The following is a 27,703-nucleotide window of genomic DNA, read 5'->3' as shown; positions in this document are numbered from 1 at the left end:
TAGGTCAGTTTTTTATGTTCAATAAATATTTTCTACCTTGTAATTTTGTAAAAGATCAGTCAGACAATACTTAGTCTTTAAGTGTTGTCTGACTGATTCTCTCACTTCATTAGAATCATAAGTGCCGCCACCTCATTGTAAACAGCATCATTTTGTGAGGCCATGCAAACCTGTATTTATACTAGTGTGGACATTAATGTTTTTCTACAATATTTCCTCCTCATGACAGTAAAATAGGCCATTCTAAGCCAATTTACTGCAGCAATTCCTTTCCAAATCATTGGAAAATGTGGTTAACACCCAGTTGTGCATGAAAAAAAAAAATACCGTGATATACCGTGAAACCGATATAATTTAGAAAAATACCGTGATATAAATTTTTGGTCATACCGCCCAGCACTATGTAAAAGTACAATTTATGTCACATTAAAGGTGTGGAAGTGCTCCCACGAACTATTTGTTTTGATGGAGCTGCACCTTGTAGAGCTTGTCCTTCTTGCACAGTTCGACGCTCTGTTTCCAGCGGTTGTTGCCCTTGAACAGGTAAGCTGCGATCCTTCTGAACTCAATCAGCTCGTGCTTCTCCAGGCCCTGGGCCAGCGAGATGTTGTCAAAGTTGTCGTAAGCGTCGATAGACGCGCGCAGTGCCTAGGTAATAGAGATTAAATGACAAAAGAGTGTGAGGACATTCATTCTGCTCCTTAAGGGGGATAAACAGTGAATAAACTGTATTTTGTATTCTATCTCTAGTATAAAGAAGTTTTCTCTTTTCAGACAAAATCAAGACATTTACAAAGCTAATATGTTTACGATAATAAACAATAAAAATATCATATCCTACCGCATAGTCTTCCTCAATGATGAAGAGGTTGTTGAGTGCCTCGTTCACTGATTTGTTGTTGTGAGTCTGGACAGATCTAAGATAAGGTTTAACCAGAGGAAGCTGTTTCACCTAAACAAAGAAACACAGAAAACACGTTAGTGTCACTCGCACTTGGCATTTCCATCCTCTCTTATTTTGAATGACACACGGCGATGGCCTCGCACCTTGCTGAAGAAGTTTACAGCCCGAGTGTGATCCAGTCTCGGGGAGAGGACAATGAGCAGATCGTTCAGCAGCAGTGGTTTGAATTCCAGATAAAAGTGGACGGCCTTGTAGTACAGCTCCACATTTGCCACCTACAAAAAAAAATACAGACATTCAACTTATTCATTTTTAACCTGATTAAAAATAGGGCAGTAATGTGCTTAGGTATTTTAATTACCACTAAACACATAGGTCCGTTACCTTGGTGACGATGTCTTTGAACTGGCCCTCCTTCCACGCGTCCGCTGGATGGTTCATCATGGTGATGATGGCGTTGTCGTATTCCTCATACTTGTCGTAGAGGAACACCAGCTCTCCCCAGAGGTGGGCCTGCTCAGCTGCCCTGAGAACCTGAGACGCAAGCACAAATGATGTCACGTACTCATATTTAATCAATCAAATTTTATTTATATAGCACCTTTCATCCAGGTACATGAAATACAAAGTGCTTTGACATTTTGACTGAAAAATAAGTGTAATAAACAAAAAAACCAAACTGGGAGACCAAAAAAATAAAAACTGGGAGAGCAATGCACACTGACATACAATATAGTTAATTAAAATGAAAAAAAATAAAAAATAAAAAAAAAAAGTTCAAGGATTAAGGCAAAAAAATAATCAGTCCACAACAATAAAATATAATAATAAAAAAAAATGACAAGAAATAGATAAATAAATAAAACGGATACCTTTATAAAATGTTAAACAGAATAAAACTATAAAATTTGATGCTACATAAAAGCCAGACCAAAGAGATTAGTTTGTAGTCTACGTTTAAAAATGTCCACATTTCCAGCTCCTCTCAGATCTCCGGCTGTTCCACAGTTTTGGAGCATCGTGGCTAAAAGCAGCATCACCAGATCTTTTAGTTCTACTCTGTGGAACAGCTAAAAAGGAGTTCCTTCCTGATTCATAGAATAAAAACATCTCTGAAATATACTCCGGTGCAAGCCCATGTAGCGCTTTATAAACTAATAAAAGAACTTTAAAATCAACACGAAAACTAACAGGTAGCCAGTGTAAGGATTTTAAAATGGGTCTAATGTGTGAATCTCCTTCTGGTCTGAGTCAGAACTCGCGCTGCAGCGTTTTGAACCAGTTGCAGCTGATTGATGGTATTCTTGGGTCGACCAGTAAGAAGAGCATTACAGTAATCTATCCTGCTAGTTATGAAGGCGTGCATTAGTCTCTCCGTGTTGCACAGGGAGAAACGGCCTCACCTTAGAAATATTTTTTAAATGATAAAATGCTGTCAGACAATACCGTGAGGTTTTAAATTCAAAGATTATCACTAAAGACCAAGTGTGTGGACGATATCAAAGCCGTTTTCCAGACTAACCTTTGGAATATTGACGCGGGACCAGAAGAGCTCCAGGTGTTCCCTCATCTTCTGGGGTTTAAATTTGGAGTAGAGGATGGCCAGCTCGGTGAACATACCCATGTGAGCACGTTCCAGCCCCAACGCGGCCTCAAGCATGGTGATCAGCTCCTCAAAGTAACCGCGGTCCTGCAGGGTGGGCAGAAACACGGATTCAATAACACTAGCTAGAACCAGAACTCCAGAAGATATATATGGGTCAATGATGAATAAGGATTTTCAACAGGTCAATTCTAAAATAATTAAAAAAAGAATATCTATTGCAGTAGTTAAAAAATTAAGAATGTTGTGTACACATAAATTCATATAAAACTTTTAAATTAAGTGATTTTTGTCAAGATGAATTGGCACTAGCCTTAAAAAAAAAAAGTCATGTGGTGCAACCATGATTCATATTAAAATAAATTAATTTCCTTAACATCTTTTTTTTTTTTTTTTTTTTTACAAGTTTTCAATATTATACAAAAGTGGTTATTTTAATGGTTGCATCACATGATATTTCATAAAATGGACATCAGTCAAACTTTGTTTGTATATTATGATGGAAATATAAATATATGTGTATAAATCTTATACACTACAAGACATTTCAGAAATCATGCCAGATAGGGCAGAAGATTGATTTAAAAACATTTAGAGTGATTTCAAATAAGTTTTCAAAAACAAGAGTCATGTTCGGACGGTTGCACCACATGACATTTTGCCGCTTAAAACAACAACAAAATCCCAAATAACTAGTATTTTCTGTAAAATTCAAGTGAGTCCATATGTGGGACAGGTAGTTCATATATATGGTATTTTTTTTTATCCATTTAAACCTTTTTTGAATTGAAAAAAAAACCAAACTTTTTCAGAAAATATAGGCATCACGTCATTGACCCATATGCGTATCTGTCGTACATCCCTGATTCCTTACAGTAACTCATTCAATATGTTTAACACCTTCTTACGTCGCTGTACATACCTGGTAGTAGTTGATTAGTTCCTCTAGTTCATCAGCATGAACAACAATATGCAGACCGCACATCTGGGCCAGGCGGAACTCCTTCCCATCCACACAAGCAAAACACACCTGGAAGAGCAGACATTTGAAACACACAACTAGTTTAACACACCTGGAAGAGCAGACATTTGAAACACACAACTAGTTTAACACACCTGAGGACACTGTACTAAGGAAAGGCTTTGGAAATAGCTCCTTGTGTACTCAAGGTACTTGTTGATTTTCTATCATTCCTCACCTCCTTCCAGGTGCGGGTACTGTTGGCCTTGCGGGCTCCGTCCACGGCTGCCTGGTATTCTCCCAGGTGCACCAGCGTGGAGGCCAGACGGCCGAAGTTGGACACATTGTTATAAAGCAGTTTGGCAGCTTCATACATCTTGTCGTCGTAGCAACGATCGCCCACCTGAAGGAGGGACAGAAGGCTAGTCAGATAAACGAGAACTCGGCAATGTATGCGAGTGTGTCCTGCATGTGTGTGCGCTGGAACATACTTGCTGAATGTGAGCGTTATTGGGACCGTTGATGAACTCTTCCAGCTCGGCCAGTCGGTTGGTCTTGGCCAGAGCGAAGATCAGCTCAGTCTCAACATACGACTCGCGGGCTTTCTTACGAGCCATCTGCAGAAACTTCACGAGGTCCTCCCAGTTTCCTGCATAAAACAACCCCCATCAGTTTCATCAACATCCATCGATGCTACATTTACCAGCGTTAAGAGTTTTCATTAAAAAAAAGCACAAATCAAGAGCTGATATGCTGGAGCTCATCTTACCACTTTGGGCTGCCGCTTGTCCCACTTCCATGTAAGCTGAAGGGTCATCGGCCTTTATGTAAGAGTCAATGGCTTCTTTGACCAGACCCTTCTGAAGCTGGGCCTTTGCCAGCTGACTCCACACGGGGGGCTCATTGCAGCGCTCTGCAAATTCATAAGCTCTGTCCAAGTTACCAATGTGTTCGATCAGAACCTAGGCAAGAGACAAAACTCATACCAATCAAGGTCAACTTCTATCAGATACGGTAGCTCAACAGAAACGATTCAAGAAACAACAAACAGTACTCTACAGAGCTATTGCTGAATGGAATTCTCTTCCGGGTTACATTTCTAAAAACCCAGAGCAAGGTCAGTTTCAAAAAACAAGTGAAGAAATACATAGCTCACAAAAGGTAGTGTAACCATAAATGATTTATTTAAGGTGTGTCTTGCTGTATCTGAGTGTGTTTTGACACTCAGTACGTGCACATGCAGCGATTCAAGGTGGTTGGAGATCTGATCAGATAATGACATGCAGAAGATTGGATCAACTTGTCTGATTACACATGCTGTTCTGAGATCAGACTGAATCAGATTGAATAAACCACTGTAACCAGAGCATGGCTGACTCCGTGACGCTAGGTGGCGCTGTACCCGAGGTAACCATGGTAACCATTTCAACAAAGAGCCACTTCCGGTTGACCTCCGCTTAACAACGAGGAAAGGAAAAAGCATGGGAAAAAGTGCATTCTAAGGGCCAATCCCAATTCTCCTTCACTCGCCCTTCTTTTCTCCACTCGCACTTCTTTTCTTCCCTAAACCCTAAAAAAGAAGGGGGAGATTTTAGGGCACTTGAGATCTAGGGCACTTGGCCCAGGTGCCTGTCCCATTTCTCCTACTCCCCCTCGTTTTCATCCCTACCCTGATCAGGAAGCAGAGAGCCAAAAGCTGTTTTAATTTCAGCTGTAGCGCTGTTAATATGGCACTTTATTAAGTTTTAATATTTTTTCAGGTATAAAGGTAACCTTAAGATCCGCAACCGGGGCTCAGTTTATCCAAATAACGCCTGTTAAGAAATTTGACCCGATGTTTTCGGAGATGAGAAGAGCCGCCGCCCCCGGGGAGCAGCCTCAGCTCACAGCCCGAGAAGAGACGTGTCCGCCGGCTCAAGCTGCTGCGTCAGCCCCGGGAGAGAAACTCTCTCTGGGACGCTGCTCTGTTGAGAATCACGCCGGCTGAAATAAATCATTTAGGAAGATGTTGGTTTAATAGATGAAATCTAACAGTTGTAGCTACGCCTGTTAAGAAATTTGCTCCGAAATTTAGAGATTTATGTCTGCCGGTTCCGGAGTTTATGCCGCGTTCCATTTACCTCGGAAATCGGAAGTGGGAACTGGGAATGGCAGCCATCTTGGAATGGTAACTCGGGGGTGGTGAAGACTCTCCCACTTTCCCAGTGGGAAACCCCACTTTTGAGGGGCGTTCCAGTTGAAAATTCCGACTGGGGACTGGGAAATCCCCACTTCCGAGGATAAATGGAACGCGGCATTAGGTCCGCGTTAAATAGACGCAGCCTACGGCGTAGGGTACGGCGTATTTTGTTTTTTTTTATGCCACAGTTTGCAGATTGATTGTTGATGCGTGGGCTAACGTGTCTGCTGGGATTATTTTGCGAGCTTTTGCAAAAGCGTGCATTTCCGAGGCACCGCACGGCACGGAACGTGACTCTGACAGCGAGGAATTCGGACTGGCACAGCTGATTTAGCGGAGCTCTTTAATGCAGAAACAGAGGATGAGACTTAATGGGTTTGATTAATGTAAAAACTGAAATAAAGTAGCCTACAATCAAACAAAGTTTTGCTCCCGCTGTATTTTTAAATACGCACACTCCTGTGCTTGTGTGTGTGTGTGTGTGCGTGTGTGTGTGTTCTTGTGTGTGTGCCGTTTCGGTCGGTGCGCCGTGTGTGTTTTAAATACAGAAATATGACACATAAGACTGAGGCTATGCCTTTTCACACGGCGCCCGTATGGTCGCGAAAATACAGTATTTATATATGAAATGTCAGAATAGGAAATATTTTGACGACACCCCAGGGTGCTACTCATAGTGCTACTACTGAGCAGCGTCACGTCGTCTCCTTTCACTTCCGGGGGAAAACCCCACCCGGGGGAAATTCTCGAGCATGCGCAGATAGTAATATCCATGTCTCCGTACACATGGCATTAACAAGGCGGTTGCGACTGGTTTATCTAGGTGCTGCAAGCGGGTTGATGAATCCAGTCTGATCAGATTACTTGACTGACTTAAGGTGTTCACATGCAGTTTAAAAGTCAGTACGATGTGTGCAAATGATCTCCAACCAGTTTGAATTGCTGCATGTGCACGTACTGACTGTATATGTGTGATGATCCCCTACAAAATCACATGGACTATATCTGATTGGATGTTAAGACTATGCTTTGCTGCTATTTGCTTGCTAAATGATTTGCTAAATTTGCTGATTTGCTAATGGCTGGTACTTTTATAGACTGTACGTTGTCTACGTAAATCTTTTTGTGATGTTTATTTCTGAACTGTATTCTGATTTTTTATTTTTATCATATTATTTTATTGATCGGACCCCAGGAAGAGTAGTTGATGTAAACTACATCAGCTAATGGGGATCCAAATAAAATCAAACAAAGTAACACAGCTCCAGTGGCCATTACAAGGGTTTCATGTAGAACATCAAGCCTAAATAACACATTTAAAAACATTCAGACTTTATACAAAAAACGCATAACAGTTGACAAAGATCACACTCACCTGCACAGCAGAGGTGTTGACATCAAATTTCCTAAAAATAGCAAAAGCCTCCTCAAACAGCTCGTTACTGATGGCGATGTTTGCAATGTCTGGGGCATCGTAGTTGTCCAGGCGATTAATGTACTCCATGACACGTGTTCGATCCGCCTTTATGGCTGTCAGGATGAGCAAATTCTGGAGGTTTCTGAAAGCAACAAACACATCAAGCTTTCAGTCATCTTCTACAGTTATCTATTCAAATATATTCAAACTCTTACAATTAAACAAAACACATTGGTCCAATATTTTAGCTCTGTGAAACATTATATTAGCTTACATCCAAAACTTTGAAAAACAAACTAAAAGTAAAGTGGGTTATCTGCTATGTCTAGTGTTGAGGGGCTGGCAGAGGCATCACCTGTGCTCGCTAAAGACAGAATTATCCAGAACAATCTTCTCCAGAAGTTCAATGAGCTCATTGGGAAGATCGGCCGTCATGAAGGCCTTGACTGTAACAGACACTTCCTCTGGATCCTGGGTCTCCGATAAGGCTGTCTGGACAACCTGCAGCAGAGACACAACACACTTACTGGAATATAACGTACGAGTACATCAGTAGGAAAAAGAACAACTCTGACTGATGAAGTACATGATATTGATTGTTAAAAGTCTTCACAAGTAACACTGTACTGTTGCCGGGGTTATTCCTGGAGTAGTCTCAGGACTTTGAACATTTTAAAAGTGCATCTGCCAACGAGCAGTCATGTCAAGAGTAGACATGTTAATAATACTATTACTACAGGAAATACTTCTTGTTCTGCACTCATAGTTGGAAATATTGTGTGCATTTATCAGTTAGGGCAGTGGTTCCCAAACTGGGGAAATTGCAGGGGGGGGCGCGGCGAGGTTGGAAGGTAGATTAATTTAAAAATAAAAAAAAAATAAAAAAATTTAAGATTATTTATTTCTTTAAGATTTTGCCTTCAACACATATGTGCAGTGAGATTGAGACAGAAAATAGAGGGACGAGAAAAGGGGAATGACATGAAGTAATGGTCTGGCCGGCGGGAATCTAACCGGGGACCTGCTGCTTCAGGTCCCACAACTACACGGTGCTACTGGAAGGAAGATGCATGTGGCAGTTTCTCACCTGCAACCCCGGTTTGAGAGGATCTGTAACATGAACAAGCCCACCCCACTCACTGAAAATGTGTGGGGATTAAAACTGACATTTTTGCAGAGCAATTGTTGAAATTTTGATTATTTGTTTAGCTGTTGCTGCCGTTTTTCAAAAATATGTTGAAAGTAATGCATACTGTATTGTACAGTAAAAAGGAAAAATATAAATGTGTTGCACACATGAAACAAAACCACTCACATCACTGAAAAGATGTGGGGATTTTTGTAGAGCAAATGTTCAGATTTTGGCTCCTGTTTGTATTGCTGTTGTTTCAATCTCTGGGAGCTGTTCAGGTTGAAAATCTATTTTTACAGAGATGGACAGTTTTTTCGCACATATGTTCAATATATGAAATAAATTGCAGTCGCATTTGAATGCAAAAGATGTGTGTGTCTGTGTTGGGGTCGGGGGGGGGGACTCGAAAATTCTGTTATGTACAAAAGGGGGGCCTGGCAAAAAAAGTTTGGGAACCACTGAGTTAGGGGACAATATGTTAGAAGCAACAGATAACATTCAAAATGTCATCACTCATTACATACCTGTGTTATCTGAATTTTAGACCTATACAAAAAAATGAGCAGCTAAATAAAAGACAACAGGAAAACTGAAAAAGGTATCTGATCAAAAGGTACCAAAGTGGCATCTACTCAAAGTCTGTAATGTCGGCACATTCTCACATTAACACATAATAAATGAGTTTATGTGGGAGGATTGATGTCAGAGACACCAAAGAGTCAGACCTGGTCGATGAGTGGTCGTCGGTAGTTGTTGGTCTCCAGCAACACACTCGCCCACAGATCCGGATTCTTGCGACGCACCAGGTAACGGGACAGACTCTTGAACAGCGAGTTCTCATTGCACACCTAAAACCGACAACGCCGTCAACTTACTCCACTACAAATTGATCAGCCACTGGCCTTCACGATGCATTTGTTTAAACTCACGTGAATGAGTTCCTGGTCACACTGTCCTCGTTCATAAGCCACACAGGCGAGGTGGGGGTCTCTTTTCTCACAGTACTTGCCCACGACACGGCTGTCATAGAAGGGGTTCTCTCTTAAGAAACGCTCGGGGTTGTTGTTGCTGTCGATGTAGATCTTGGCCAAAGCGTTGTGGGTTGCGGGCTCCTCACAACCTTCATGGATACGAGCCTCCAGCCAGGGCAACAGCAACTTCAGTCTAGGAAGAGGGAATCATCAAAGGTTGAGATTAGGGCTGGGCGATATAGAGATTTTAATATATATCGATATATTTTCAAACACGATATGGTACGAGACAATATCGTTTATATCGATTTAAAAATTTTTTTTTTTTTTTTACATTTTTTTTTTTTTAATGATTTTGATATAGCTTATTATGTGACAAATTGACTTGAATGTTTTATTTGAGATTTGCACAAATGTTTTGTTATTTGCACAACTGTCAACCTCAGTGGAAAAGTCTGCCTGTTACTGTCTACATTGTATTAATTGCACAGTGTATTTTAATTTAATTGTTATGCAGGAAAGGGATTGTTTTATTTTATTCAAGAAGCATTTTTATTCTATATATGCAGGCAAACTGACTGTTTTTTTAAGGGTTTGCCTCAGAAAAAAATGAAGCTAACAGAGATGCTATGCTATAATGCTTTGGGGGAAACCCCAATTAAGTCACAGAAAAAATAGAGATATATATCGAGTATCCCCATTTAGCTAGAAAATATCGAGATATGACTTTTGGTCCATATCGCCCAGCCCTAGTTGAGATGCACAGCTACCCAAATCCCTTGTAGCTTGCAGTTTATTTCCTTGCTCTTACCGGTTTCTTTTCTCCACTTCAGCAACGAGTTCATCTGTAGAGAACTGTCCTCTTACTACCAAGATCAGATTTTTGATTACGTCCTCAGCACAGTCTACATCCAACAACCCTCCGATGACAACCGGCAGACGACTTGGGTTCACCTAGAGACGATAAATGATCATGGAGTCATTCATGCACCACAATACAATTAAAATAAACAGAGGCAACTCAATGCATAATTCTTGCCATTGTCAGACAAATGTAAAAGTTAAGATGGATAAAGCATTTTGGGAAAGGGGGTAGAGAGTGTTTCTGATTAAGAATATTGACCATAAACCACAAACGTAAAAAAAATAAGAGTGGTACTGTACCTTCTGAACATAGATTTCTATGTATTTCTGCAGGCTGTTGCGGTAAAGGTACAGGACCAGATCATGAACAAAATCGAAGCGGTCACACACGATGATTAAAGGCAGCTGGTCAGTAAGCTTGGCCTCCTGTCGGGAAAATAATTAAGAAATGTTATTGCAACAACTTCAGTGGCTAAATGAACAGCAGAAAAGTGTAAAATCGTAGGTTATTCATTCTGGGCTGCCTGTTTTTACCTTGAGAAAGTTCTTCACACGGTCGGGGTCGTAGCAGTTGCTTTCTCTGCAGATTCTCTCCACCTCTTTGATCTGGCCTGTTTTGCAGGCGGCTTGGATATATTTGAAGTGGACCTCTGGATCCTGGCTGAAGTTCACAATGGATCCCAGGAAGTAGAACAAACCTGAAAGAACGAACCGTGATTGAACTTCTGAGAAAAAGCCTTGAGACTGGGGACTGGACATAGCTCACAGGAGAAAGGACACAATGACAAAGTCAAAGGGCATAAACCGCAGCGTTTGATTTACAGCATGTTGAGGATTGTGGACGACGCTGCACACTTAATTCCATTCAAAACACTTTATCAATCCCAAAAGGGGATTAACTGTTGCAGTAGTTTTTATGATTTTAGTCTCTTCAATGAGTCATTACGTACATTTACCTTCACTAACAGAAAGTTTTGTTGCCTAAATCCCACGATATTGAATTTTTAAAAGCCATGTACACACCTCAGCCGGGCTGTAGTCGGACTGAACGGAAGCTTTTGAGATCGAGCTATTAGTGTCAGATAATGTGGTCCTAATTCAAGTTATTCCGACATGTATACACAACCCACGCTTAGCACAGTAGGAGAAGAAGACGACGAATAACAAAGAACTAACCGGAAGAATGCCAACGCAAAAGTGCGTGTGGCGCCACCCAGCGTTGCAGATTCGAAAGCACCTCACTCATAATTGATTGTCTTCTCGCGCATGTATACTTGGATTTCTCAGAAACTTCAGTTTAATCCTTAAATAGATTGTTGCTAATAGCTTGATTTAGATGTACATGTAACCACACTGATTGTAAAGAGGTTTATTGGTGTGGGCAGGAAGGATCTCCTGTAGCGGTTTGTGCTGCAGCGGATCTGAAGAAGCTTCAGACCGAAGACAATAACCATGATGATGAGTGTTTTGCACTGTTTGGTAATTCTTTTTTACATAGGGATTCTCTTTACTGCAGGTATGACCAATATATCATGAATAAATACTAAACCATGAATCCTAAAGGGGAGTTTTTTACCTGATATTGTTTATATTGATAAACTATATTGTCTATATTGTTTATAATCATTTCTCAGGTGTCATGTTCTGGGTCTCTGTGAACATTTAGAGACAACTTCTGTTGTAATAGATGCTATATAAATAACATTTTATATGATGGAGTTGGTGGGGTAACTATGCATAAAGCTTAGAGAGAGTTTTTTAATGTTAAGATAGTGGCAACTCACCCTCAAAACTCTTGAATGACTCAAAAAGCTCAGTGAGGGACTGAGTTGAAAGTTGTTCATGGTACTTGGAAGCAACCTGCACACAGATCTGCAGGTTCTGGCGGATGTTGGCAGACAACATGGCCCTCAGACACTCCAGGGAATCCTCAACTGAGAGAGCGCCAAAGAAATTCACCAACCACTGCAAAGAAAAATACAAAAAATTCAGCAATACAACTCATGAGGTATATTTTACATTAAAAAATATGCACAAAAGCTCAGTCGTCTTTTGTGAGGTTTTAACATTTTTTATATGCTGTACCTCTGGGTTAAGAAGGTGTGTGTGCACCACCGCACGCTTGATGTCATACAAGTCAGTATAATGCTCCAGCGCCCTCTGTAGGAGACCAGCTTTCTCACACAACTGTGCCACATGGGCGCGATCATAGTGGGTGAACATCTGATTGCCTAGAATGGCATCCGCAACCTTCAAAAGACAATACAGGAACACAGAAATATTATGCAAATATTGTACAAAAAGGAATCAAAGATTTCCCATCCCACGCATCTATCCCCACATGATGCATGGACTGGGCTGGTCTGCACTTGCAGTTAATAAGACCAATCTGTATGTGTGAATTGTGCTTACATGAAGAGAAAGTTGTTCAGTCTGCTCACTCAAAACTCATTTACTGCTTAATCAATCACGCACCTCTTAAAATAACAGCTAGGAGGCCTGAAATCTTGGTATATCACACTATAAATCAAACCGTTGAAAGCCAGGAAAAGCATAATATGTGACATTTAAGCGAGTCTAATTATTTTGTGTAGACGTACCTGTGGTGCATGGACCAAATTCATTTCCAGCAAACGTGTCTGCAGTGGCCCTTCCATGGGTCTGTTGTTCTTCAGGGCATCCAGCAGGAAGGACGTGCACTGCTGGATCAGGTTGTACTCCATGAACACGTCAACAATCTGTGGAAGACAGAAGACATGTTTAAAGGTTTGTTTAGATATTAAGCAGCAGAGCTGTAGCCACTGGATAGCACGGCGTTGTAATATAAATAGACTGGCCGCTCCGTAACTGTTGGCCAACCAAAAACTAACCACATAAGAATTTTACCTAACATTCACCAGCAGGTGGAACCAAAACAACATAAATCAATCTATTACAGGTGCGTTTAGATGACGAAATCAAACGTGGAAGAGCGTGGAGTGAAGTGGTGCGGTGCAAACATGTCAGCAGTGTGGAATTATTTTAGAGTGGCAAAGAATAATACAAGAATGGCTGTTTGCAATGAATGTTCTGCTCAAATATCTAGAGGGGGCACATCTGCAAAGTCTTTCAGCACTACAAGTTTGATTTATCATTTGAAATGATAAAAAACCCTGAGCGCTTTAATGCATTTTTATTGTTTTAAGGCCTATGTTACAATGTTCAGTAAGTTAAGCCTAACGTAAGCTCAAAGATGGCCAAAAAATGTATTTTGCTAATTTATTTATTTTAAGTTATTGTTCTTTGCTGGTATAATGTCTGCTGGAATATTTAAGAAATGCTGGGAAATTTAAAAAAATTAAGTTTTTTAATGTTTTCTACCTTGTAATTTTGTAAAAGATATTTTTCTTTTAAAAGCATGCCTAAATCAAATTTATTTGATTTATGCAATGGTGAAAAAATTGGCAAAATAAATGAAAAACTGCGAAGAACCATGTTCGGTATTGTTCGGTATTCGGCCAAGTGTTTATTATTATTTTCGGTTTCGGCCACAAATTTTCATTTCGGTGCATCACTAGTTTCTGGTCACATGGTCACTCCTCTATAGATTACCACTGCCAGGGGAAGTGCAAATAACGTTCTTGCCTGTGTAATGTCAGCCAGGGGCTCTTCATCCTGCACCAGCATCTGGGAGAACTGGAGACCCTGCTCTGGGCTGATCCGCATGACGTTCCTGAGCAGAAAGATCCAGTCTGGACTGTAGCCCACCTGCAGGAATAGCAGACCATCAATTCCTGCCATGACTGCCTCATTTAACACAAACACACAGCAGTGAACATAGATTACAACATTTAATAATTCTTATTTCCAGTGGTGGACAGTAACGGAGTAAATTTACTTGAGTACTGTACTTACGTACATATCCAGAGGATTTGTACTTTACTTGAGTATTAGATTTCTTTGGTACTTATTACTCTTACTTGAATACATTTCCAAGACAAATATTTTTACTTTTACTCGAGTAAATTTCTAGGAAGGCTGAAAAGTACTCGTTACTTTCAGGTCTGGCTCTTTTTTCTTCTTCCCTAAAATCCTATTGGACACAAGCTGTTTTTGTCAAAGGAGGAGACCTATCACAGTGCACGCTCTCCACTGGGATGTACGTAAAGCGGAAATACGTCAAGCCTCCTCAAAACGATGCCGCCAAAGTAGCCTGCGTTTGTCAAGACAGAGCCGCAACAAGTCAAGACAGAGCCGCAACAATGGCTACGCCTGCGTCAGGAGAAAAAAGACAATCCGCTGAGTCGTCTGAGTCTGATAATGAGCCGGACTCGGAGCAGGGACTTTCACTAAATCCTTGGCCGTATCTTAACTCAATGTTTGAGTTCGACCGAGTAAAAAACGAGGGCACAGACAAACCACAGACATTTATTTTCAAATGTTTATTTTGTCTGCCGAAGCAGAACTACCTCTCTGCTTTCAACAACTCCACATCGAATTCTCAGAAACAAGAGTTAAAAGATCCTTAAATTAATTTAGAAAAAATATAGTAATTTACTGATGTGGAAAATAAGAAATTTACTCTTACTCTTACTCTTATTTAAAGTAAATTTAAAAGAATTTACTTTTGGATACTTAAGTACCTTTAAAAGCAAGTACTTTTCTACTCTTACTCGAGTAATATTTTGACTGAGCTACTTTTACTTGTAACGGAGTAAATTTTGACCAGTAGTATTTGTACTCTTACTCAAGTACCGGGGTCGAGTAATCTGTCCACCTCTGCTTATTTCTGCTGCACTGTATTAAATATAAACTTGCAAGTCAAAGTCAGGCGTCACGCACCTTCTTGGCGTAGAGGACAATCTTCTGGAACTGTCCGGTCTCTGCAAAGCACTGAATGACTTTATTGGGGACGTTGGCTCTGAGGTAGACACTAAGGGCAAGTGTTGGATCTACCGACTTCACCAAGTCTCCAAGCTCCTCAGAACATTCCAGCTGGAAACATAAGCAGGGACTGCCATTAAAAACAAGCCCAGGATTCAAAAGAGATGCAAACCTATGAGAAAATTGTTAAGAAAAGCCAGCCGTAGTAAATCAGATAAACAGCACAAGAGGCTTCTTTAAACCAAATCAGGGTTAACATCTTATTCTCAGCTATCAACACTGACTCTAAATTAGCCCCACATTCAGAAAAGACACAGTTTTGACTTTCAATTTTTGACTTCCACAGTTTGATCACACAGATGTTCAATTCCCCAAAATTCTAATGTTGTAATTGATCTCATCAGTTGAGGACTGTGACTTTACAGGAACCATTTATCATAGCACAGATGCATTTTATTTTGCATAAAATTATTACTCTTTAGACTAAGACCAAGCTCAAGCACTGCACACACACCTTGTCCTCTTTAAGCCACTTCTCTAGCAGCTGCTTGCGGCCCTGCTGAAGAACAGGCCTGCATAGCTCCAGGGACTCAAACTTGTTTAGCTGGCCTTGATCAAGAAGGATGCCGAAGTACTGGAGCAGAGGAGACGTCTGGCCCGGCTGGGCCGGAACACTTTGAAACCTACGGATGGTGTCTGGAGTCCGCAAAATACCCTTAAGAAACAGATGGCCAAGTAGCATCAAAAACAGTTTAGACAAGTGCAGGTGGAAAAAATACAGTTTCATAGAAGTGGTTTGAAACATCTCTATTTCAGTAGGCAAATCTCAGCGTGGTTTACAAATACCCCAGGTGTTGGTTATGCTAAGCTACAGAAATCTGCTTAGTCTTAACAGTCTAAGCTTGCTTGTAATGTTTAAGTGCACGGCGGCCCGCCTCTCGTACCTTAGGCGCATTGGCTGCCACCTTGGCTGCTTCTGAGTAATTCCCTGCTGCAAAGAGGGTGTTAAACTTGCGGGCGAACAGCTCCTCGGCACCAGCCAGGTTGTTGCGTACAGCCATGCGGAGAGCCAGGTCTGGGTTTTGTAGCACATTGGTGATGTAGGGAATGATGTTTTCCTCCTCCACACACACAGACAACACCTGGGAAAAAACAAAAAAAAACTAAACAAATGGGGATACTGTCTTATCTATTCATACTTTTTTTTACTATTTTTGGATTTATTCCCCAGAGTAACATTAGAGTGACTTAATCACATTTTTCTATGCATTCATCCATATACTATAAATAAATGAGTGATATTACCCCTACAAGATGAACACTTGATAATCATAAGGGACCATATTTCCTCTTATTGTACTTGGTTTAACTGGACCTCACCGTTTCCTAAAAGGCACATTTTACTTAAATTTTTTTTTGTCAAAAGTAAGCAAGTCAAACTGGTCAGTTAGAAAAAATAAATACACCAACATCTTCTGAGCAATAAAAATTCAGGATTAAAAATAGTCATGGTACAGGTGACAATAAGCAGAGAACAATTAATCCCTTGTGGCCCGGCCACCACAGGTGTGTCTCGATGCAGGTAAACACAAACTGAGTGAAAGCTGAAATTGAATTTTCAGTTAAAGTTGAAGCTCTCTGAACACTTCTAAGTAAACCTAAAACATGTACTTAAGTGCCTGAATTTGGCAAATGGTAATGATCTTGGGTTGTGATGTATGGTGTAAGTCTTGTTGTGTGCAAGTGCAGCACACTGAGCCGTGTACGGAGAAGCTGCAGGTGAGAACCAAGACAAACAACAGGATTAGACGGTGCTGGCGCCCGCCAAGCTAAGCCTCCCTGCTGTGGCTGTCACATGCTGCCTGACACCGAAAATGCTGCGGCAGCGTGATGGTTTTTTTCCTGCCCTCCAGAGATACTCTCTTTGTCAAGGTCACAGGAAGGACACAGCTGATGTAAAGAGGGGCTGACGTACCACGGGGAAATGAATCACAACTAAATGTCAAGTGTAACAGAACATGGTGGCATTTACAAATAAATGGGTTTAGTGTATGGTTTGTTCACAAGTATGCTTGGTGTTCGGATGATATTAATGAACATTTCAAGTTTATGTAAAACGCAATTCTAAAGAGCTTTGTAAATGATCATTGGTTTAATCTATCGCACATTTTCAGACATCGTGAATAACCCATCGAGCCTGGCCAGAATACCAGGCCAATGGGTCTGGTGCAACTCCCATTTAAAGTTATTTCCACCAGTACAGACTACAATGACCCAAATGAAACTAGACGGTGACAGACTCACACTAGTGCAGTGTTTCTCAATCCTGGTCCTCGTGGGTCCCTGTCCTGCATGTTTTAGATGCTACCCTGCTTCAGCACACCGTGATAAAAGTACCTGTGTCATCAACAGAGCTGTGCAGACAAGCTAATGAGGACCTTTAATTAGAAGCAGGTGTGTTGGTGCAGGGAGACATCTACAACATGCAGGACAGGGGCCCACGAGGACCAGGTGTGAGAAACACTGCGCTAGTGCGTCCTAGAGTACTAGTCAAAACAACTGAGAAGCCTGCAGGATTGCTAACACCTGGGATCAAGTTTTTAACCACAAAGCCAACCACCTTTATTCACCGGCATTCCTGCGCCACTATACTAGTCTGGTTGTCGCTCTGCCTATATCACATACGGCGATGTTCTGATGGGTCGAATGACTATCCAATGACGTCCAGGGGCAGTATCTACTGCATTTGTTGGTAATCTCTCTTGGAAACCAATGCTGAAGCCATCAATTGCACTTATCCAACTTCCTTAGTCATACAGTATTTAACACCAGTGATTTATAAAGCTCCAGCTGTCATCCTGCAAAAAGCCCAAAAGGAAATATTCATGATAAACCTGGCTATGCCACTTGAGGTCATGCATTGAGATTGTGTGCCAATGCAGGTCGCTGCATGCTTTGACCCAGCAAGAACTTACGAGTGCATGTTATTTCTTCTTGCAGTCCAGATAAGAGTTATCCGGAAAAGATGTCACTGCATTCAAATTACATACAGTGAAGGACAGTATTTTCTAGCGTTTAACACGTGACAATTTCATTTTACCAGCTCCAGCTTTTATGAAGTCATATATTTAACATTAATCAAAATTTTTCTTTTTTTTTTCCATCCAGAAATGTGCTTTAACGTAGAGTACCTGTCCTTTCCTGTTAACGCCAATGATTCCAGCAGTGGGTTCGTGGGGGGCCGTGACGAAGATGGTCTCTCCGCTGATCCTGTTCATGTAAATGCACGTTCCAGTTTCCAGATCATACAGGTGGATATAGCCGTATTTGGTGATGAGAAAGACCACATCTTGCTTAGAACTGATCTACATGCAAAAGAAAGGGACACACAGTTTTAATTAAAGCTTAACACTTTAAACGCTCTGTAGTAAGACGCTGAACTAAAAGAGGGTTTAGCTTCGTCAGACTCAAAATTAGAGCTCGTGCACGGAGGAGCAGGTCAGAGTCACTTATTTAAATGTGTCATCAAAATACTCCCTTACAGAAAAGGGCAGTGATGACACATGAGCCACTGGGGAGTAGGAATGGGCGATATTTTACCGTTCATGATATACCGTCAAAAAAAATTCTCCACGGTAAGAATTTGTCATCTCAAGGTAAAAACGATAAATTCCCGTTGATGAAGAAAGAAAGAAAGAAAGAAAGAAAGAAAGAAAGAAATGAGCGAGAAAGAAAGAAATGAGCGAGAAAGAAAAGAAAGAAATGAGCGAGAAAGAAAGAAAGAAAGAAATGAGCGAGAAAGAAAGAAAGAAATGAGCGAGAAAGAAAGAAAGAAAGGAAGAAAGAAATGAGCGAGAAAGAAAGAAAGAAAGAAATGAGCGAGAAAGAAAGAAAGAAAGAAATGAGCGAGAAAGAAAGAAAGAAAGAAATGAGCGAGAAAGAAAGAAAGAAATGAGCGAGAAAGAAAGAAAGAAATGAGCGAGAAAGAAAGAAAGAAAGAAAGAAAGAAATGAGCGAGAAAGAAAGAAAGAAAGAAAGAAAGAAAGAAAGAAAGAAATGAGCCTGAAAGAAAGAAAGGATAAATTCCCGTTGATACGTTTTTGTGTAACAAACATGGCGGAACAGGGATCTTTTATCAATTCAATTTAATTGGTGTAGTTTAGTAGCATTTAGTATTCTTTCAGAGCAGTGTTTTGGGGGCTCCAAAGACCGAATGTGGTGATAGATTTATAGTTACAAAGGTGGAGTTGAAATGGTATTTTTTTTTTTTTTTTTTTTAAATCGTCATTTTTATCGTTATCGGGATAAATGCCAGAAATTATCGTGATACATTTTTTAGTCCATACCGCCCATCCCTACTGGGGAGCACTGTTTCCCATCATACAATGGTTGGATATTATTATTTTTCCTTTTACAGATATAAACCAACATGCTCCACATGTCCTATCCAGTTTTAGTACCTGCATGGCAACAGGGAAGTCGTTCTGGGCTTCTGGAGGAAAGAAAACATCCACGGCTTTCTTTGGAAAGGGCTGGTTCCCAGTTGGAGGGGTCCCAACTTCGATGATGTGAAGCTGGTGGTCAAAAACAGACAAATTGAGACCATTAGGTTCTCTACAGAGGTGCAGCTCAGATTGTGTGTGCATTCTTTATTTATACTTTCTAAATAAATAATCAATGTTGATTTCTTTCTTTGCAGCTGCAAGCCTCCACCGTTGGTAACGTCTTACTTTTCCTCCTGCCTGTCCTCGCACCGCAAAGCAGAAAAGAGTTGACTCTTCGGTGTTGCCCTCCATTTTGAATTGTGCAAAACCAGCGGCGTGGCCCTCAATGGGCTGAGACACCTTCCTGTCCACCGAGTACAACTGCATGGCTCCAACAACACGGTTTTGCTGTAAAGGTCAAAGAACCAACAGGTTTGGCAATCATGAGGGACTCGTAAATTGATATCATTTATCAGCTTTTTATCATGTTAAAGTTGAAACAACAGATTATTTACCTGCGCCGAAATGCCAATGAGCAGCAACCACTTCTGCTTAGCATCGGTGCGGTAGTTGATGATCTGGCAGCCTGCCAGGCTGGAGTGACGGTCGAAGACTTTGATTGGTTGAGAGTCTCCCTCCATGCTCCAGTGGTACACTGCGTTGTCTGTGACCAGGGCAACGGTGTTGAGGGAGATCCACTTCCAGAAGGTCACATCATCCGTCATCGTGTGAGCCTTCATCTTGCTCTTCATCTCAATGTTAAAGATCTGCAGGGTCTTTGCAGCTGAAAACATTAAAAGTTGAGATTACAGAATGCCATGACAGCTCGCCAAAGAAGGTTATGATAAAAATAGTCATTCAACAAAAACAAACAAAACAAAAATAATAATAATAAAAAAAAAAAATCTTTCTGGAAACTAAAAGGTACAGCACATGACTCAGAGCAGACTTTGGAACTAGGCACAACATTTGGACATACCTATTCCAAATGAAGGGGTTCTGCTAGCATTACAACCAATCAACACAAAAGGTTTAAAAAATAAATAAACAAAACACACACAGGAAATTACTGGAGTGTCAAAACAAACGGGCAACCACTGACATGGATCTGCATTCAGTCATGTTGGGTGCATCGACCTCTTACTGTGAAACTTACTCTGTTAAACAAGCATTTGCTCTGGAAAACACATGCCTAGGCTCAGAGCAGGGTTTCACTACACCTCCCAAAGAAAAACAAAAAGCTGAATGCCAATTGCCAAGCAGTTTTCCCCCCAAAACAAAAGCATCCTCCTAGGATGAGGTTAAAGTATGGTTGAGTGCAGATCTCAAGAATGAAAGTTTTAACTTGTAGTCTTCACAATGAGTACTGGTGGTTTCATAATTAAAACGCCGCTTAGTCACATCCTCCGACCTTCAATCAGCAGTGCTTCTGTCCCATTAGTCAACCTTATCTTCTTAGTTAAACTATTCTGTGGTTAATTTTTTTTTAATAATTTTGTATTGTATTGTTTACAGTTATTACTTTTACTCCACTACTTCCTGTGTTTCTCAAATGGATCAATAAATATAAACCATGTTGTTTCGGTATATTTTCTTTGTGTTAGACTTATTTCTTCAACCAAAACAAGGTTGGAACTAGTGATGCACCGAATGTTCGGTAACCCAAATTGTTCGGCCGAAAATAGCAAAAAAAAAAAAAAAACACTTTCGGTGTTCGGTGAAATAAGTGGGGAAAAAAACGAACAATTAATAACGGCGTGTGATGACGCAATCAAACAGCGAACAGCGTGTAGTGAGGGGCGTGCGGTGTTAAATGCAGCAAACATGTCAGCATGTCAGATCATTACTTGGATGTGGGGAAAAAGAAGAGGACACGAGAAATGATCCAGGCTGAGATGTATTTGGAAAAGCCGCTGGTGATGGAGACTGTCACGGGACGCACAGCGCAAAAAATGGGGAGAGAGCACAGAGAAAAGGGCCCGTACTACCGACGCGGTGCGCGAACCCTCACTGTCGGATATGACGAGATCCTCCAAGAAAATAACCCAGATTTTTACAATTATTATACAAGGCTTCAAATTGCGGAATTCAGCCCCGCCCCATCGCGACCCGATTAATTGGATTTGAACGGGAGAAAATGAAAAAGGATAAGAAAAAATACAATAAGTACAGTAAGACAAATTGATAATACATTTTATTTCTAAGGCGCCTTTCTAGGCACTCAAGGTCGCCGAAACAAATTGTGACTGGCGGGTATTTCACTGCACATTTATTTGATTTATGCAATGGTGAAAAAATTGGCAAAATAAATGAAAAACTGCGAAGAACCATTGTTCGGTATTAGGCCAAGTGTTTATTATTATTTTCGGTTTCGGCCACAAATTTTCATTTCGGTGCATCACTAGTTGGAACTAACATCTGAAGAAAAAAAAAAAACAAAGATGGTGCCCAGTGCAAGCAAAAATGATTAAAACTACATGACTTGTATCAAGTGCTCAAACCCTGGCAAAAAAATTATACTAGGTATGTTGAAATTTGTCTAAAAAAGGATAAATACTGAAATGCAATCCTTTCACAAGGAACATGTGAGATTGCTGTTGGTGTAAATGCAGATTATTAATAAGGAAGGTCACAACGTAGACAAATGCATGTGATGATGGAGGTGGATGATGGACAGATGCAATCACACACTCACACACACGGTTTACTCTAGTTAAGGCTCAGTGGAGCGAAGGCACACCACTGTTTCGGCCCCTTATCTGGCCCAAACAAACCACAACACAAATTAAAAACTTACTATGTACATTGTATTATAAAGAAATGATCAATCATGTGTGAAGATCAAAAATGCATGTAAAGCTGTATGAAGTTATGCAGAACGAACAAATGAATGAAGAAATAAATAAATAAATAAATGTCTGTTTGTTGCCAGTTCAAGGTTAGATAAGAGTAAATAAGTGAAACATTTTCTAAAAATGCAGCAGTCATGGCCTGTGCACGGACTCTGCAGGTATCATTTTGAAACCAGTATGTGTGTACTGGTTTCTGCTGGCTAAGTATTTATTTACGTATAAATGCATATAACAGTGCAATTAAATTTATCATCACAAGTATTCAGCAAACGATTCCAAAAATAAATATATATGTGAACTGCCGATTAATAAATATCGACTGTATGTTTTTCTAGTGTTTAGATGAACATTTTTCTTTCCTGCATGTTTCAGTCCTTTTACAACACACTTATACATTATATATTGTCATTAGCCATTTTTTATATTCTAAATATTCACCAGGTTTTCCACTCATTCAATGTCAATGTTTTATATTTAGCTTAAGCATTCTTAATCTTTTTTTAGGCTGGTATGTGTTTTTTGAGTCGTTTTACATTGTGGCTGTTGGATTGCAACTGATGCAAAAATAATAATGTTTTTCTATTGTGATTTAATGAAAGTTTAGTTGCACGTATTTACATTTAGCTTTGCAATTTGCACCTAAACTTATTCAATGTTACCAAAACCAATTAAGTATATTTATTCAATTTCTTATCCATCATATGACCAGAATCTGATTACCACCCAACAATAACAGAGAAACCCATCTCTACAATTGATTATGTTTCTGTGGTTTATTTTAAGCTTTAAAAACATTAATTTCAATACTGTGCTCAACTTTACAAAATTGTTAAGGAAATGGCTGGATGAAATATAAAATATATATATATGTACAGTGCTGGAAACAGGACAAACAGACAATCACAAAAAGATACAGCGCTTTAAGATTCAATTATTGCTATTTTCTGCTTGTGCTAGTTTTCAGTTTAAGCATTCAAAAAATAATAAAAAATACTTTCAATGACATGAAAATATTTCAAGACAAGTGCATACAGGATCATTTTGTACACTCATGATATGTAAAATTCAACTCACCGTCTGCACACATAAGAGAGCAGTAAGAAATGAAAAAAAGAGCAAAAACAAGCAAAATAGACAAAGCATTCATGACAGCATGACATTTTCCTGATACTAGTTCTACTGCTACTGTTCATAAAATAGCAATGATTTCATTTCTCAATGTGTAACCCCATTCTTCACTTGTTGACAAACAGAAATGAGGTGGTATACTTATGAACATCAAAATGAAAAGCAGACTGTGACGGCTACATAACAGAAACAAAATTTACACAAATGCCCCAAGTGTGTTAAAGAAAGTAAAGTATCAAATAATGTGAGCAGCTGAACTTTAACTTTTACTTCATCTGGTGTGAGAAACCTAACACGCTCGCTATGTGCTAAACTGATATGTGCATTTAAGCTGCGACTTACCTTTCAGGGCAATAACCTTGCTGGCGGGGTTCATGATGGCGCTGTCGGCAGAGATTGGGCGGCGAATGGGATTGTTGGGGTCACCCATATCGATGATGACGACCTGGGCCTGCTCACCCACTTTCTCCCTGACGCAAATGAACTTGTCAGACTCCATGGTTAGAGTGCTGAAGCCAATGTTGGCTGGGTTGATCCCCAAGTTCTGGAGCTGTCATATGAATGCAGAGACAGTTTTAGTTGAAGCCCACAGACGCCAGAGTGTAAAGCCAAAAAAACGAAACAAAAACAACAACCCACAAATATAGAATATCCAAATAAGTGCATTTAATTAATCAATTTTAAGATAACACACATTAAAAGGATCAAAAAGTATCATCTCCCAAGAGCATTTAATTCAAAGCTGTCAAGGAAAACCATCCTCATTAAGTTAATGAGGATGGTTAAGGGCAACATCATATACTCTCTTCCTTCATTTATTGTACTCGATCACGATGGAACAATGTTAGAAAGGCTCTTAAATATAAAAACATAATGACTTGATTTTAGCTGTTTATGCTCAAAGTAAATCTTATTTTTTCCCTTGGAAAAATATCCAGCATGGTGCATATTTTCTACATTACATTTACAATAACGTCTCCAGTTGAGTCTTATCCTGAGTATGTTTATTTGAGATAATACACTAGTATAAGAAATTAATTATGTACACACATTATTTTTTTTAAATAAATATATATATATATATATATATATATATATATATATATACACATTTTTTTTTTTTTTAAGGGACATGACTTAATGGTCATGTGGATAGATGTGTCAAACCCTCTTGTCTATTTGGCAGCCAGGCACTTTTTTTCTTTTTTTCAACACCAGAGAGTAACATGACCTTGGACTCCATCAGAAAAAAGATATAGCATGTAGTGGTTCCTCAAAACCAGGATAAGATCTTATCCAAGGTTCTGAAACCGTATTAACACGTTCACACATGCACACGGATTCTCTGCCAAGCCAACGAGACTAATGTGCATGTGAAAAAGGCCATCACATCCCAGGGTGCCTTATTAAAACCACACATATGAGTTTTAATCCTCACTGACAGACCCCTCGCTTCATCTCACATGATGAGATGACGACGTTACATTCAAGTAAGAAATCCCTCATAAAAAGGACCTCAGTCTCAGTTCAGCCGTAAGGGGGGAAATAAAAATAAATAAATAAATAAAGCCCCGTCGTGACAAAAGCTTGCTGTATGACGTGCTATGACGTCGAGTGCTGTCAGACTGCAGAGGATGGCTCTTTCCTGAGCCCCAGCAGCTCTGCTACCAGAGCCCCAAACATGCTTTTATTAGTAATCACAGCAACACGGTGACAGCTCTCAGGTTAGTATGTGGCGGTATCGAGGTCAGTGATTTACGGCAGCGGGAGACTGGCGGTGTTGTGCCAAAAAGTGATTGCCTGCCAGAATCTGATTTCTTCTGATTTGTGGCCGCGGGAGCGTGCACAGCAGCCCCGTTGAGCGATAGCGCTAAAACATCAGATTTTCAGATTATGAAGCTCAAGAATGAGATCAAGTCATATTTAGGCAGAAACAACCTTTCATTAACTGTATTTGGCCTTCAATCAATTTTTGGCAGGTGAAAAATGCCCATTTTGTGTTGTAATGGTCCTTTAAAAGAGTTAAAAGCAATCCTGTGAGCTCTAGTGTTTATATTATGAAGCTCAAGAATGAGATCAAATCATATTTAGGTAGAAACAACCTTTCATTAACTGTATTTGGCCTTCAATCAATTTTTGGCAGGTGAAAAGATCAGGGGAGAAATCAAATTCTGGCAGGCAATCACTTTTTGGCACGACACCGGCTCCAAACACAGGGCTAGTTTCATATTTGGGGACCAGTGAGGACCACAAGTCCCTAGGGCTGCCACCTTTCAGAAATAGAAATAAGGGATACCCCGATTTCAGCAGCGCAGGCGCCAAAAAAAAGGGACATCCCCAAAACTTCTAAAATGCACAGAAATGTATTTATTTCATATGAAAAATCATATGTTTTAAAGTGCTTTAATAGCATTGAACTTGCATGACTGTAAAGACAGCCAACCATACTAGCAACTGAAATAACCTCCTATGTCCACATCAGCCCAGATGTAGAATATAGCCTACAAGTGAAGAATATGGTGTAAAATAGGGCTGTGCGATTAATCGATTTTAAATCTAAATCGGATTTATTAATCACAATCGATGTTAAAAAAGGAAAATCGGAAAATCGATTTTCCTTTTTTGCAGCTGGCTGCATTACAGACAGAGCTCGTCTAGTCACCTTTGTTTGGTCAAGAAAATTGTAAATGTTGTCACTTTACTAAACTCAAGGAGGATTTACAGTATCTTTCAATTGCACTTCATTCCCAATAGGGAAATTTGTTTGCTATTTTTCTTTAAAAATAAAGAAAGAATTTATTCCATTGTCTTTTGTAGTTTTACCAAAAAAATCGAAATCGAAAAATCACGTTTTCAGAGAAAAAAAAAAAAATCGGGATTTTATTTTTGTCCAAAATCGCCCAGCCCTAGTGTAAAAGTTAATTTATTTCAATAATTCAACTTAAAAGGTGAAACTAATACATGTATATTACATAGTCTCATTACAGGCAAAGCAAGATATGTTAAGCCTTTATTTGTTATCATTTTGATGATTGAATTGTTTATTGATTTCATTTTCATTCTAATTTTTTGAGATTTTTTTATTTGGGGTTTTTATAAACTGTGAGCCATGATCACCAAAATTATAACAAAGAAACGCTTGAAATATCTCACTTAGCATGTAGTGGGAAATAATATATTTGTTTCACCTTAAGTTGAATTTACTACGAATGAAGTTTTGCAATATATTCAAATTGTCAGACCTTCACCTGTATACAGTACTCAAGTTGAGGGGGGATGGCATCCCCCCCTGAAATAAAAACAGTCCAAATCATCCCCCCTGTAAAACTGCCATCCCTCCTTTCCATCCCTTATGTCATTTCATCAATGAATGTGGTTTTACTGCTATTTCAACATTTAGAGTCATCACCAGAAAAATAACTCCAGAAAAATGTGACAATTCTCACCTTTTTCAGGTAAATCTTCACTTAAAATAAGTAGGAAAATCTGCCAATGGGGCAAGATTTATCTTCTTATTACAAGCAAAAAAATCTTGTTCCACATGCAGATTTTTCTACTTATTTTAAGTGAAAATCTACTTGAAACAGGTGAAAAATGTTGTTTTTTCCCAGTGATGAGTCTTGTTTTAAGTGTAATGAGATTTTTTTTTAACTAAAATTAGACATTTTAACTAGAAATAAGACAAATATTCTTGTTAAGATTTTGAGTTTTTGCAGTGATCCATTTTACTTATCCTGTGAAGGACAGAATAATATTGATAAGTTCAGAAAACTGCTTTTTATTTTTGTGTTTTGATGTATTTGACGTAAACCCAGTGGATATTTAAAGCTTACAGAAGGCTGCATTTAACTGCTGCTATGTCATTCCTGCAGTATTTCTGCAGGTGTTTTGGTCAGTGCTATTATTTGTAATATATTATATTATTTGTAATACATGCAAAAAAGGAAAAAAAAAAGCCAGTGAGGCATGTTTTTGTTTATGATTGTTATGATTTATATTATACTGTATTTATCATGATTATTATTTAACTATTGTTCTTTGGTTTAAATATATATATATATATATATATATATATATTTTTTTTTTTTTTTTTTTTAGCATGTTCGAAATAAAATTATTATATTATATATATTATATTATTTGTAATCAGCACAAATTATCTGTCCCCATATGATAAAATCCACCATCCCCCCTGATTTTTTTTTTTACAACTCGAGTACTGCCTGTATATTATTACACAAATAAATAAGAGCATAATATATGTGCGTATTGGTTCAATACGGAACGCATCTTTTAATTCCCAATTACGGAACAATTCTGTATTTGAAGGGACGGGTGGCGACCA

At 39.4% G+C, this 27,703-nt stretch overlaps 1 protein-coding gene across 3 annotated transcripts in view; it reads right to left on the bottom strand.

The window, feature by feature from the left end:
• The window catches only part of LOC133441604 (clathrin heavy chain 1-like), a 37,257-nt gene that overhangs the window by 9,034 nt on the left and 520 nt on the right, over window positions 1-27,703 (bottom strand). For all 3 annotated transcript variants that reach the window (XM_061719075.1, XM_061719076.1, XM_061719077.1), the window contains exons 2-29: window positions 23,701-23,908; window positions 19,894-20,162; window positions 19,625-19,786; window positions 19,355-19,468; window positions 18,086-18,259; window positions 15,839-16,036; window positions 15,409-15,609; window positions 14,853-15,005; window positions 13,656-13,778; window positions 12,632-12,769; window positions 12,117-12,281; window positions 11,816-11,996; window positions 10,566-10,729; window positions 10,332-10,457; window positions 9,979-10,121; window positions 9,126-9,360; window positions 8,922-9,044; window positions 7,420-7,565; window positions 7,023-7,206; window positions 4,238-4,430; window positions 3,960-4,117; window positions 3,707-3,871; window positions 3,430-3,537; window positions 2,427-2,594; window positions 1,289-1,438; window positions 1,048-1,179; window positions 842-952; window positions 478-648 (exon numbers count right to left, since the gene is read on the bottom strand). In XM_061719075.1, coding sequence (XP_061575059.1) covers window positions 478-648; window positions 842-952; window positions 1,048-1,179; window positions 1,289-1,438; window positions 2,427-2,594; window positions 3,430-3,537; window positions 3,707-3,871; window positions 3,960-4,117; window positions 4,238-4,430; window positions 7,023-7,206; window positions 7,420-7,565; window positions 8,922-9,044; window positions 9,126-9,360; window positions 9,979-10,121; window positions 10,332-10,457; window positions 10,566-10,729; window positions 11,816-11,996; window positions 12,117-12,281; window positions 12,632-12,769; window positions 13,656-13,778; window positions 14,853-15,005; window positions 15,409-15,609; window positions 15,839-16,036; window positions 18,086-18,259; window positions 19,355-19,468; window positions 19,625-19,786; window positions 19,894-20,162; window positions 23,701-23,908 — 4,563 coding nt within the window. The remainder of the gene's footprint in view (window positions 1-477; window positions 649-841; window positions 953-1,047; window positions 1,180-1,288; window positions 1,439-2,426; window positions 2,595-3,429; window positions 3,538-3,706; window positions 3,872-3,959; window positions 4,118-4,237; window positions 4,431-7,022; window positions 7,207-7,419; window positions 7,566-8,921; window positions 9,045-9,125; window positions 9,361-9,978; window positions 10,122-10,331; window positions 10,458-10,565; window positions 10,730-11,815; window positions 11,997-12,116; window positions 12,282-12,631; window positions 12,770-13,655; window positions 13,779-14,852; window positions 15,006-15,408; window positions 15,610-15,838; window positions 16,037-18,085; window positions 18,260-19,354; window positions 19,469-19,624; window positions 19,787-19,893; window positions 20,163-23,700; window positions 23,909-27,703) is intronic.

This window comes from Cololabis saira, chromosome 4 (genome assembly GCF_033807715.1).
Source record: "Cololabis saira isolate AMF1-May2022 chromosome 4, fColSai1.1, whole genome shotgun sequence".
Lineage (NCBI taxonomy): Eukaryota > Metazoa > Chordata > Actinopteri > Beloniformes > Belonidae > Cololabis > Cololabis saira.
Note: the sequence above shows the minus strand (reverse complement) of the source record. Positions and strands in the feature narration are given on the sequence as shown.